Genomic DNA, 12,670 nt, shown 5'->3' with positions numbered 1-12,670 from the left:
GGGGAAACACTGTGCCCTAGCAGTAGTAGGGGAAAACACTGTGCCCTAGCAGAACCAAGTAGAGGGAAACACTGTGCCCTAGCAGAACCAAGAAGGGGTAAACACACTGTTCCCTAGTAGAACCAAGTAGGGAGAAACACTGTGCCCTAGCAGAACCAAGTAGGGGGAAACACTGTGCCCTAGCCATAGTAGGGGAAACACTGTGCCCTAGCAGTAGTAGGGGAAAACACTGTGCCCTAGCAGAACCAAGTAAGGGGAAACACTGTGCCCTAGCAGAACCAAGAAGGGGTAAACACACTGTGCCCTAGTAGAACCAAGTAGGGAGAAACACTGTGCCCTAGCAGAACCAAGTAGGGTAAACACTGTGCCCTAGCACAACCAAGTAGGGGGAAACACTGTGCCCTAGTAGATCCAAGTAGGGAGAAACACTGTGCCCTAGCAGAACCAAGTAGGGTAAACACTGTGCCCTAGCACAACCAAGTAGGGAGAAACACTGTGCCCTAGTAGAACCAAGTAGGGAGAAACACTGTGCCCTAGCAGAACCAAGTAGGGGTAAGCACTGTGCCCTAGCAGAACCAAGTAGGGAGAAACACTGTGCCCTAGCAGAACCAAGTAGGGGGAAACCCTGTGCCCTAGCCATAGTAGGGATAAACACTGTGCCCTAGTAGAACCTAGTAGGGAGAAACATTGTGCCCTAGTTGAACCAAGTAGGGAGAAACACTGTGCCCTAGCAGAACCAAGAAGGGGTAAACACACTGTGCCCTAGCAGAACCAAGTAGGGGGAAACACTGTGCCCTAGCAGAACCAAGTAGGGGGAAACACTGTGCCCTAGCAGAACCAAGTAGGGGGAAATACTGTGCCCTAGCAGAACCAAGAAGGGGTAAACACACTGTGCCCTAGCAGAACCAAGTAGGGGGAAACACTGTGCCCTAGCAGAACCAAGTAGGGGGAAACACTGTGCCCTAGCAGAACCAAGTAGGGGGAAATACTGTGCCCTAGCAGAACCAAGTAGGGTTAAACATTGTGCCCTAGCAGAACCAAGTAGGGGAAACACTGTGCCCTAGCAGTAGTAGGGGGAAACACTGTGCCCTAGCAGAACCAAGTAGGGGGAAACACTGTGCACTAGCAGAACCAAGTAGGGGGAAACCCTGTGCCCTAGCAAAACCAAGTAGGGGAAACACTGTGCCCTAGCAGAACCAAGTAGGGGGAAACACTGTGCCCTAGCCATAGTAGGGGAAACACTGTGCCCTAGCAGTAGTAGGGGAAAACACTGTGCCCTAGCAGAACCAAGTAGGGGGAAACACTGTGCCCTAGCAGAACCAAGTAGGGGTAAACACACTGTGCCCTAGCCATAGTAGGGGAAACACTATGCCCTAGCAGTAGTAGGGGAAAACACTGTGCCCTAGCAGAACCAAGTAGGGGGAAACACTGTGCCCTAGCAGAACCAAGAAGGGGTAAACACACTGTGCCCTAGCAGAACCAAGTAGGGGGAAACACTGTGCCCTAGCAGAACCAAGTAGGGATAAACACACTGTGCCCTAGCCATAGTAGGGATAAACACTGTGCCCTAGCAGAACCAAGTAGGGGGAAACACTGTGCCCTAGCAGAACCAAGTAGGGAGAAACACTGTGCCCTAGCAGAACCAAGTAGGGGAAAAACACTGTGCCCTAGCTGAACCAAGTAGGGTTAAACATTGTGCCCTAGCAGAACCAAGTAGGGGGAAACACTGTGCCCTAGCAGTAGTAGGGGGAAACACTGTGCCCTAGCAGAACCAAGTAGGGGGAAACACTGTGCCCTAGCAGAACCAAGTAGGGGGAAACCCTGTGCCCTAGCAGAACCAAGTAGGGGAAACACTGTGCCCTAGCAGAACCAAGTAGGGGGAAACACTCTGCCCTAGCGAACCAAGTAGGGTTAAACATTGTGCCCTAGCAGAACCAAGTAGGGAGAAACCCTGTGCCCTAGCAGAACCAAGTAGAGGGAAACACTATGCCCTAGCACAACTAAGTAGGGGAGAACACTGTGCCCTAGCAGAACCAAGTAGGGGAAACACTGTGCCCTAGCAGAACCAAGTATAAGGAAACACTGTGCCCTAGCAGAACCAAGTAGGGGGAAACACTGTGCCCTAGCAGAACCAAGTAGGGTAAACACTGTGCCCTAGCACAACCAAGTAGGGGAAAACACTGTGCCCTAGCACAACCAAGTAGGGGGAAACCCTGTGCCCTAGCAGTAGTAGGGGAAAACACCGTGCCCTAGCACAACCAAGTAGGGGGAAACACTGTGCCCTAGCACAACCAAGTAGGGGCAACACTGTGCCCTAGCAGAACCAAGTAGGGGGAAAACACTGTGCCCTAGCACAACCAAGTAGGGGGAAACCCTGTGCCCTAGCAGTAGTAGGGGAAAACACTGTGCCCTAGCAGAACCAAGTAGGGGAAAACACTGTGCCCTAGCACAACCAAGTAGGGGGAAACACTGTGCCCTAGCAGAACCAAGTAGGGTAAACACTGTGCCCTAGCAGAACCAAGTAGGGGGAAACACTGTGCCCTAGCAGAACCAAGTAGGGTTAACACTGTGCCCTAGCAGAACCAAGTAGGGAGAAACACTGTGCCCTAGCAGAACCAAGTAGGGGAAACACTGTGCCCTAGCAGAACCAAGTAGGGAGAAACACTGTGCCCTAGCAGAACCAAGTATAAGGAAACACTGTGCCCTAGCAGAACCAAGTAGGGGGAAACACTGTGCCCTAGCAGAACCAAGTAGGGAGAAACACTGTGCCTTAGCACAACCAAGTAGGGGAAACACTGTGCCCTAGCACAACCAAGTAGGGGGAAACCCTGTGCCCTAGCAGTAGTAGGGGAAAACACTGTGCCCTAGCACAACCAAGTAGGGGGAAACACTGTGCCCTAGCACAACCAAGTAGGGGAAACACTGTGCCCTAGCAGAACCAAGTAGGGGAAAACACTGTGCCCTAGCAGAACCAAGTAGGGGGAAACCCTGTGCCCTAGCAGTAGTAGGGGAAAACACTGTGCCCTAGCAGAACCAAGTAGGGGAAAACACTGTGCCCTAGCAGAACCAAGTAGGGTTAACACTGTGCCCTAGCAGAACCAAGTAGGGGGAAACACTGTGCCCTAGCAGAACCAAGTAGGGTTAACACTGTGCCCTAGCAGAACCAAGTAGGGGAAAACACTGTGCCCTAGCAGAACCAAGTAGGGGAAAACACTGTGCCCTAGCAGTAGTAGGGGAAAACACTTTGCTAAATTACTAAAATGTCAAATTTATGTGCTTTACATATAGATATCAAATTATTGTATTGAATAAACAATTATTACAATTTTTATATTTTTTTATATCCGTGTCTGAAATATATAATTTTGTAAATTTCTTTATTAAAAATCTAGTTATTTGTTCCATTTGACTGTGTAAAACCGAGTTGGACTACTGATTTCTCTGAGGAGGACACACACACACACACACACACATACACACACACACACACACACACACACACACACACACACACACACACACACACACACACACACACACACACACACACACACACACACACACACACACACACACACACACACACACACACACACACACACACACACACACCTCTACCATGCTGTGCACCATCTAACCCAAACCCTTACCTTAAACCGGGTTCGTATCCTAACCCCAAGTCCGCCCTTTTACTCTAAACCAGTTTCATTTCCTAGTGGCGCAGCGGTCTAAGGCACTGCATCTCAGCGCTAGAGATATCACTACAGACCCTGGTTCCATTCCAGGCTGTATCACAACCGGCCGTGATTAGGAGTCCCATAGGACGGCGCACAATTAGCCCAGCGTCGTCCAGGTTTGGTCGGAGTAGGCCGTCATTGTAAGTAAGAATTGCATCTTACCTAGTTGCATTGACTTACCTAGTTAAATAAAGGTTAAATAAACAAATTAAAAACAACCTCCCCCTCCCTTACAGTGACATATCACCTTCTCACCCTTACAGTGACATATCACCTTCTCACCCTTACAGTGACATATCACCTTCTCTCCCTTACAGTGACATATCACCTTCCCCTCCCCATACAGTGACATATCACCTTCTCACCCTTACAGTGACATATCACCTTCCCCTCCCCATACAGTGACATAACACCTTCTCTCCCTTACAGTGACATATCACCTTCCCCTCCCCATACAATGACATATCACCTTCTCACCCTTACAGTGACATATCACCTTCCCCTCCCCATACAGTGACATATCACCTTCTCTCCCTTACAGTGACATATCACCTTCTCACCCTTACAGTGACATATCACCTTCCCCTCCCCATACAGTGACATAACACCTTCTCTCCCTTACAGTGACAAATCACCTTCCCCTCCCCATACAGTGACATATCACCTTCTCACCCTTACAGTGACATATCACCTTCCCCTCCCCATACAGTGACATATCACCTTCTCTCCCTTACAGTGACATATCACCTTCTCACCCTTCTGTCATGTTTTTGTCTGATGTAGTTTTGTTTAGAATCCTGTTTTATGGGAGTTCATTTTTATAATTGCAAAGGGACTTGAAAAGCACTAGAAAGCCTATGTATTAGGAGAGTTTATGGGACCGAATGGGACCGAGCACGCCCCCATTCTCATCGACGGGGCTGTAGTGGAGCAGGTTGAGAGCTTCAAGTTCCTTGGTGTCTACATCAACAACAAACTAACATGGTCCAAGCACACCAAGACAGTCGTGAAGAGGGCACGACAAAACCTACATAGGACTTCTAGTGGTTTTCCACATTGACTCTGTACCAGTACCCCCTGTATATAGCCTCCACATTGACTCTGTACCGTAACACCCTGTATATAGCCTCCACATTGACTCTGTACCAGTACCCCCTGTATATAGCCTCCACATTGACTCTGTACCGTAACACCCTGTATATAGCCTCCACATTGACTCTGTACCGGTACCCCCTGTATATAGCCTCCACATTGACTCTGTACCAGTACCCCCTGTATATAGCCTCCACATTGACTCTGTACCGGTACCCCCTGTATATAGCCTCCCCATTGACTCTGTACCGTAACACCCTGTATATAGCCTCCACATTGACTCTGTACCGGTAGCCCCTGTATATAGCCTCCACATTGACTCTGTACCGGTACCCCCTGTATATAGCCTCCACATTGACTCTGTACCGGTACCCCCTGTATATAGCCTCCACATTGACTCTGTACCGGTACCCCCTGTATATAGCCTCCACATTGACTCTGTACCGGTACCCCCTGTATATAGCCTCCTCATTGACTCTGTACCGGTACCCCCTGTATATAGCCTCCACATTGACTCTGTACCGGTACCCCCTGTATATAGCCTCCACATTGACTCTGTACCGTAACACCCTGTATATAGCCTCCACATTGACTCTGTACCGGTACCCCCTGTATATAGTCTCCACATTGACTCTTTACCGTAACCCCCTGTATATAGCCTCCACATTGACTCTGTACCGGTACCCCCTGTATATAGCCTCCACATTGACTCTGTACCGTAACACCCTGTATATAGCCTCCACATTGACTCTGTACCGTAACACCCTGTATATTGTTATTTTACTGCTGCTCTTTAAATATTTGTTACTTTTATCTCTTACTTTTTTTTTTAAAGGTATTTTCGTAAAACTGCATTGTTGGTTAAGGGCTTGTAAGTAAACATTTCACTGTAAGGTCGTCTACACCTGTTGTATTCGGCGCACGTGACAAATACAATTTGATTTGATTTAATTTACTATTGTAGTAGTAAAGTCTCTTGATAAAGGTCCTGAAAAATGTCTTTATCTAAACATAACTCCTGAATGTTGCCATAACAAAGACTATTATTGCAGTAGTAAAGTCTCTTGATAAAGGCCCTGAAACATGATTTTAATCTAAACATAACTCCATAACATAACTCCTGAATGTTGCCATAACAAAGACTATTATTGTAGTAGTAAAGTCTCTTGATAAAGGCCCTGAAACATGATTTTAATCTAAACATAACATCCTGAATGTTGCCGTAACAACGGAAGCGGCATTGAGAAGAGGAGGTGGTCTGGTCTGTGGGTTCAGCACCACGGACAGCAACTCTACAGTCTGATGTACAGTACCTCTCTGACTGGGTTGGCTCTGGGTAGGATGTCCCCCTCACTCTCCTCACAGTGCCCTCTGCAGGCCGGTTCAGTAACTGCAGGAGAGCAATAGCAGTAGTACCATTAAAACCACAACGAGATACAAAGGCCACCTTCACACACTCATGTTGTAAGGCTGATACACAAGGCTTTTGACACAACGGTCGTGACAATTTTTGAATGAGTTTGTCAGCCAAAACAATGTTGTACAAATGAGTTGTACATTCAACATCAGTTGTACAACCTGGGTGTGAACATGACCTGAGGTAAATGGCAAGGTTGTCCGATTGATGTAGCTAACTCACCAATCTGGGCAGTGAGGACGACAGCAGGGATAAGGATTTCCAGAGACGGAGCCTGGACCAGAGGGAGGCTGAGGATGAGAGAGTTCTGATTGTATTCATGTCTGTCAATGTGTTGACTGCTTGGATTGATCATCACAGACAGGTGTGAGTAAGAGAGTTGAGAGGTAAATGTCAACAACAAAAAAACGTTTAAAAAAAAAAAGGGTAAAAACGAATTGATTGATTGTGAGTATTCCTCACCATGTCCCCAGACAGCTCTGTATCAGAGTGGAGAGACCGGAGTAGAACAACATGGAGGACAGTAACCTCTCTCTCTCTCCATCCTGTAACAGTAGATGTTGCTGTAACACACCCAGGACCAGAACCAGCAGAGAGCACTGCACAAACACTTGCTGTAAGGAGAGAGATTCACAAGAACGGCAGAATGAAACTGGTACCAAGAGCAAGCCAGTGGTAGGTAGGTACCAACAGGAAGCCAGTGGTAGGTAGGTACCAACAGGAAGCCAGTGGTAGGTAGGTACCAACAGGAAGCCAGTGGTAGGTAGGTACCAACAGGAAGACAGTGGTAGGTAGGTACCAACAGCATGCCAGTGGTAGGTAGGTACCAACAGGAAGACAGTGGTAGGTAGGTACCAACAGCATGCCAGTGGTAGGTAGGTACCAACAGGAAGACAGTGGTAGGTACCAACAGGAAGCCAGTGGTAGGTACCAACAGGAAGACAGTGGTAGGTAGGTACCAACAGGAAGACAGTGGTAGGTACCAACAGCAAGCCAGTGGTAGGTACCAACAGGAAGACAGTGGTAGGTAGGTACCAACAGCAAGACAGTGGTAGGTACCAACAGCAAGCCAGTGGTAGGTACCAACAGGAAGACAGTGGTAGGTAGGTACCAACAGGAAGCCAGTGGTAGGTAGGTACCAACAGCAAGCCAGTGGTAGGTAGGTACCAACAGCAAGCCAGTGGTAGGTAGGTACCAACAGCAAGCCAGTGGTAGGTAGGTACCAACAGGAAGACAGTGGTAGGTAGGTACCAACAGCAAGCCAGTGGTAGGTAGGTACCAACAGCAAGCCAGTGGTAGGTAGGTACCAACAGCAAGCCAGTGGTAGGTAGGTACCAACAGCAAGCCAGTGGTAGGTAGGTACCAACAGCAAGACAGTGGTAGGTACCAACAGCAAGCCAGTGGTAGGTAGGTACCAACAGCAAGCCAGTGGTAGGTAGGTACCAACAGGAAGACAGTGGTAGGTACCAACAGGAAGACAGTGGTAGGTACCAACAGGAAGACAGTGGTAGGTACCAACAGGAAGCCAGTGGTAGGTAGGTACCAACAGCAAGCCAGTGGTAGGTACCAACAGCAAGACAGTGGTAGGTAGGTACCAACAGGAAGCCAGTGGTAGGTAGGTACCAACAGCAAGCCAGCGGTAGGTAGGTACCAACAGCAAGACAGTGGTAGGTACCAACAGCAAGACAGTGGTAGGTAGGTACCAACAGCAAGCCAGTGGTAGGTAGGTACCAACAGCAAGACAGTGGTAGGTAGGTACCAAGAGCAAGCCAGTGGTAGGTAGGTACCAACAGGAAGCCAGTGGTAGGTAGGTACCAACAGGAAGCCAGTGGTAGGTAAGTACCAACAGCAAGACAGTGGTAGGTAGGTACCAACAGCAAGACAGTGGTAGGTACCAACAGCATGCCAATGGTAGGTAGGTACCAACAGGAAGACAGTGGTAGGTACCAACAGGAAGACAGTGGTAGGTACCAACAGGAAGACAGTGGTAGGTACCAACAGGAAGCCAGTGGTAGGTAGGTACCAACAGGAAGACAGTGGTAGGTAGGTACCAACAGCAAGACAGTGGTTGGTAGGTACCAACAGCAAGACAGTGGTAGGTAGGTACCAACAGCAAGCCAGTGGTAGGTACCAACAGCAAGACAGTGGTAGGTAGGTACCAACAGGAAGCTAGTGGTGGGTAGGTACCAACAGCAAGACAGTGGTAGGTAGGTACCAACAGCAAGACAGTGGTAGGTAGGTACCAACAGCAAGACAGTGGTAGGTAGGTACCAACAGCAAGACAGTGGTAGGTAGGTACCAACAGGAAGCCAGTGGTAGGTAGGTACCAACAGGAAGCCAGTGGTAGGTAGGTACCAAGAGCAAGACAGTGGTAGGTACCAACAGCAAGACAGTGGTAGGTAGGTACCAACAGCAAGCCAGTGGTAGGTAGGTACCAAGAGCAAGACAGTGGTAGGTAGGTACCAACAGCCAACCAGTGGTAGGTAGGTACCAACAGGAAGACAGTGGTAGGTAGGTACCAACAGGAAGCCAGTGGTAGGTAGGTACCAACAGCAAGCCAGCGGTAGGTAGGTACCAACAGCAAGCCAGTGGTAGGTAGGTACCAACAGCAAGCCAGTGGTAGGTAGGTACCAACAACAAGACAGTGGTAGGTAGGTACCAACAGCAAGCCAGTGGTAGGTAGGTACCAACAGGAAGACAGTGGTAGGTAGGTACCAACAGCATGTCGGTGGTAGATAGGTACCAACAGCCAACCAGTGGTAGGTACCAACAGCCAACCAGTGGTAGGTACCAACAGCATGCCAGTGGTAGGTAGGTACCAACAGCAAGCCAGTGGTAGGTAGGTACCAACAGGAAGCCAGTGGTAGGTACCAACAGGAAGCCAGTGGTAGGTAGGTACCAACAGGAAGCCAGTGGTAGGTAGGTACCAACAGGAAGCCAGTGGTAGGTAGGTACCAACAGGAAGCCAGTGGTAGGTAGGTACCAACAGCAAGACAGTGGTAGGTAGGTACCAACAGCCAACCAGTGGTAGGTAGGTACCAACAGCAAGCCAGTGGTAGGTAGGTACCAACAGCATGCCAGTGGTAGGTAGGTACCAAGAGCAAGACAGTGGTAGGTAGGTACCAACAGCAAGCCAGTGGTAGGTAGGTACCAACAGGAAGCCAGTGGTAGGTAGGTACCAAGAGCAATCCAGTGGTAGGTAGGTACCAACAGCAAGACAGTGGTAGGTAGGTACCAACAGGAAGACAGTGGTAGGTAGGTACCAACAGGAAGACAGTGGTAGGTACCAACAGGAAGCCAGTGGTAGGTAGGTACCAACAGCAAGACAGTGGTAGGTAGGTACCAACAGGAAGCCAGTGGTAGGTAGGTACCAACAGCAAGACAGTGGTAGGTAGGTACCAACAGGAAGACAGTGGTAGGTAGGTACCAACAGGAAGACAGTGGTAGGTACCAACAGCAAGCCAGTGGTAGGTAGGTACCAACAGGAAGCCAGTGGTAGGTAGGTACCAACAGGAAGCCAGTGGTAGGTAGGTACCAACAGGAAGACAGTGGTAGGTACCAACAGGAAGCCAGTGGTAGGTAGGTACCAACAGCAAGCCAGTGGTAGGAAGATACCAACAGCAAGCCAGTGGTAGGTAGGTACCAACAGGAAGCCAGTGGTAGGTACCAACAGCACGCCAGTGGTAGGTAGGTACCAACAGGAAGCCAGTGGTAGGTAGGTAACAACAGCAAGACAGTGGTAGGTACCAACAGGAAGCCAGTGGTAGGTAGGTACCAACAGCAAGACAGTGGTAGGTAGGAACCAACAGCAAGCCAGTGGTAGGTAGGTACCAACAGGAAGACAGTGGTAGGTACCAACAGCAAGACAGTGGTAGGTACCAAGAGCAATCCAGTGGTAGGTAGGAACCAACAGCAAGACAGTGGTAGGTACCAACAGCAAGACAGTGGTAGGTACCAACAGCAAGCCAGTGGTAGGTAGGTACCAACAGCAAGCCAGTGGTAGGAACCAACAGCAAGACAGTGGTAGGTAGGTACCAACAGCAAGACAGTGGTAGGTACGTACCAACAGCAAGACAGTGGTAGGTAGGTACCAACAGCAAGACAGTGGTAGGTAGGAACCAACAGCAAGACAGTGGTAGGTAGGTACCAACAGGAAGCCAGTGGTAGGTAGGTACCAACAGCAAGTCAGTGGTAGGTACCAACATGAAGCATGTGGTAGGTACCAACAGGAAGCCAGTGGTAGGTAGGTACCAACAGCAAGACAGTGGTAGGTACCAACAGCACGCCAGTGGTAGGTAGGTACCAACAGCAAGACAGTGGTAGGTAGGTACCAACAGCAAGACAGTGGTAGGTAGGTACCAACAGCAAGACAGTGGTAGGTAGGTACCAACAGGAAGCCAGTGGTAGGTAGGTACCAACAGCAAAACAGTGGTAGGTACCAACAGCAAGACAGTGGTAGGTACCAACAGGAAGCCAGTGGTAGGTAGGTACCAACAGCAAGCCAGTGGTAGGTAGGTACCAACAGGAAGCCAGTGGTATGTAGGTACCAACAGCAAGACAGTGGTAGGTAGGTACCAACAGGAAGCCAGTGGTAGGTAGGTACCAACAGCAAGACAGTGGTAGGTAGGTACCAACAGGAAGCCAGTGGTAGGTAGGTACCAACAGCAAGCCAGTGGTAGGTAGGTACCAACAGGAAGCCAGTGGTATGTAGGTACCAACAGGAAGCCAGTGGTAGGTAGGTACCAACAGGAAGCCAGTGGTAGGTTGGTACCAACAGCAAGACAGTGGTAGGTAGGTACCAACAGCAAACCAGTGGTAGGTAGGTACCAACAGGAAGCCAGTGGTAGGTAGGTACCAACAGCAAGCCAGTGGTAGGTAGGTACCAACAGCAAGACAGTGGTAGGTAGGTACCAACAGGAAGACAGTGGTAGGTAGGTACCAACAGCAAACCAGTGGTAGGTAGGTACCAACAGGAAGCCAGTGGTAGGTAGGTACCAACAGGAAGCCAGTGGTAGGTAGGTACCAACAGCAAGACAGTGGTAGGTAGGTACCAACAGCAAACCAGTGGTAGGTAGGTACCAACAGGAAGCCAGTGGTAGGTAGGTACCAACAGGAAGCCAGTGGTAGGTAGGTACCAACAGGAAGCCAGTGGTAGGTAGGTACCAACAGGAAGCCAGTGGTAGGTAGGTAGGCTACAACTGCGATTAAACAACAACCTGCATATGGTCTCTGGTCACTGCATGTATCTCCACACCGGTTCATGTTGAACTGTTTCAGTACCAATCTAATATATACTATAATATATGCCAGACATTTTTATCCAAAGCAACTTACAGTCATGAGTACATATATTCAACTTAACTACAACAATGGCTTTGTCACATAGCTGAGTGACCAAGGGGTTTACCTGTACCGCCAACAGCAGGTTTAGAAAACAGGGAGGCTGTTGGTTCACACTTGAGGTATCTGTCCTGCTGGTGCTTTTGGTTTCGTCAGGAAGCTCCGGGTCAAAACGCTGACCTGCGTCCATTATCATACACGGCTGTTTTCTTCTTGTCAAAACTCCTTACATGAATACAGATTTCCTTCTCTCTCTCTCACTCGCTTTTCTTCTCACTCCACTCTCTCTCTTTCTCTATCTCTCTCTCTCTCTCTCTCTCTCTCTATATTGCTATATCTCTCTCCCTCTCTCCTTCTCTCTTGCTCTCGGTCTTCAACTCATCCGCTGCAAACCCCTATACAACAATAACAGCGGATCAGCTGAAACGTTTAGCCATTCTGTCCCCTCTCTTCTGTCCTAGGTGAACTTTGACCCAGGACAGTTCCAAGTCAGTAGTTTGTCATTACTTTGTATCTCCTTCTTTTAATCATTATCTTCACACACACAACACACACACACACACACACACACCAAAACAATGAGTGGGTGAGCTAAAATGCCAGCTGGATTGATTTTAAAGTCCTGACTATCATGATTATGAGATTATATAATCTCGGGAACCCAGAACTAAATCTTGAGCCAAATTGTCACACTGACCAACGTTAAGTCTGTCGCAAAGAGACTACAGGTTATAGAAACACACGTACTGTAAAGTTGTGTTGAGAGAAAACACACGTACTGTAAAGTTGTGTTGAGAGAAAACACATGTACTGTAAAGTTGTGTTGAGAGAAAACACACGTACTGTAAAGTTGTGTTGAGAGAAAACACATGTACTGTAAAGTTGTGTTGAGAGAAAACACACGTACTGTAAAGTTGTGTTGAGAGAAAACACACGTACTGTAAAGCTGTGTTGAGAGAAAACACACGTACTGTAAAGTTGTGTTGAGAGAAAACACACGTACTGTAAAGCTGTGTTGAGAGAAAACACACGTACTGTAAAGTTGTGTTGAGAGAAAACACACGTACTGTAAAGTTGTGTTGAG

At 48.6% G+C, this 12,670-nt stretch overlaps 1 protein-coding gene across 1 annotated transcript in view; it reads right to left on the bottom strand.

Annotated features, from left to right (window-relative positions):
• Positions 1-11,981, bottom strand: part of slc23a3 (solute carrier family 23 member 3) — a 20,662-nt gene extending 8,681 nt beyond the window's left edge. Inside the window, exons 1-4 of the mRNA XM_055911812.1 lie at positions 11,654-11,981; positions 6,709-6,860; positions 6,469-6,536; positions 6,143-6,219 (exon numbers count right to left, since the gene is read on the bottom strand). Of these exons, the coding sequence (XP_055767787.1) occupies positions 6,143-6,219; positions 6,469-6,536; positions 6,709-6,860; positions 11,654-11,782 (426 nt within the window). The 5' untranslated portion in view covers positions 11,783-11,981. The remainder of the gene's footprint in view (positions 1-6,142; positions 6,220-6,468; positions 6,537-6,708; positions 6,861-11,653) is intronic.
• Positions 11,982-12,670: the final 689 nt, after the last annotated feature.

Source organism: Salvelinus fontinalis, unplaced genomic scaffold (assembly GCF_029448725.1).
Source record: "Salvelinus fontinalis isolate EN_2023a unplaced genomic scaffold, ASM2944872v1 scaffold_0096, whole genome shotgun sequence".
Taxonomy (NCBI): Eukaryota; Metazoa; Chordata; class Actinopteri; order Salmoniformes; family Salmonidae; genus Salvelinus; species Salvelinus fontinalis.
Note: the sequence above shows the minus strand (reverse complement) of the source record. Positions and strands in the feature narration are given on the sequence as shown.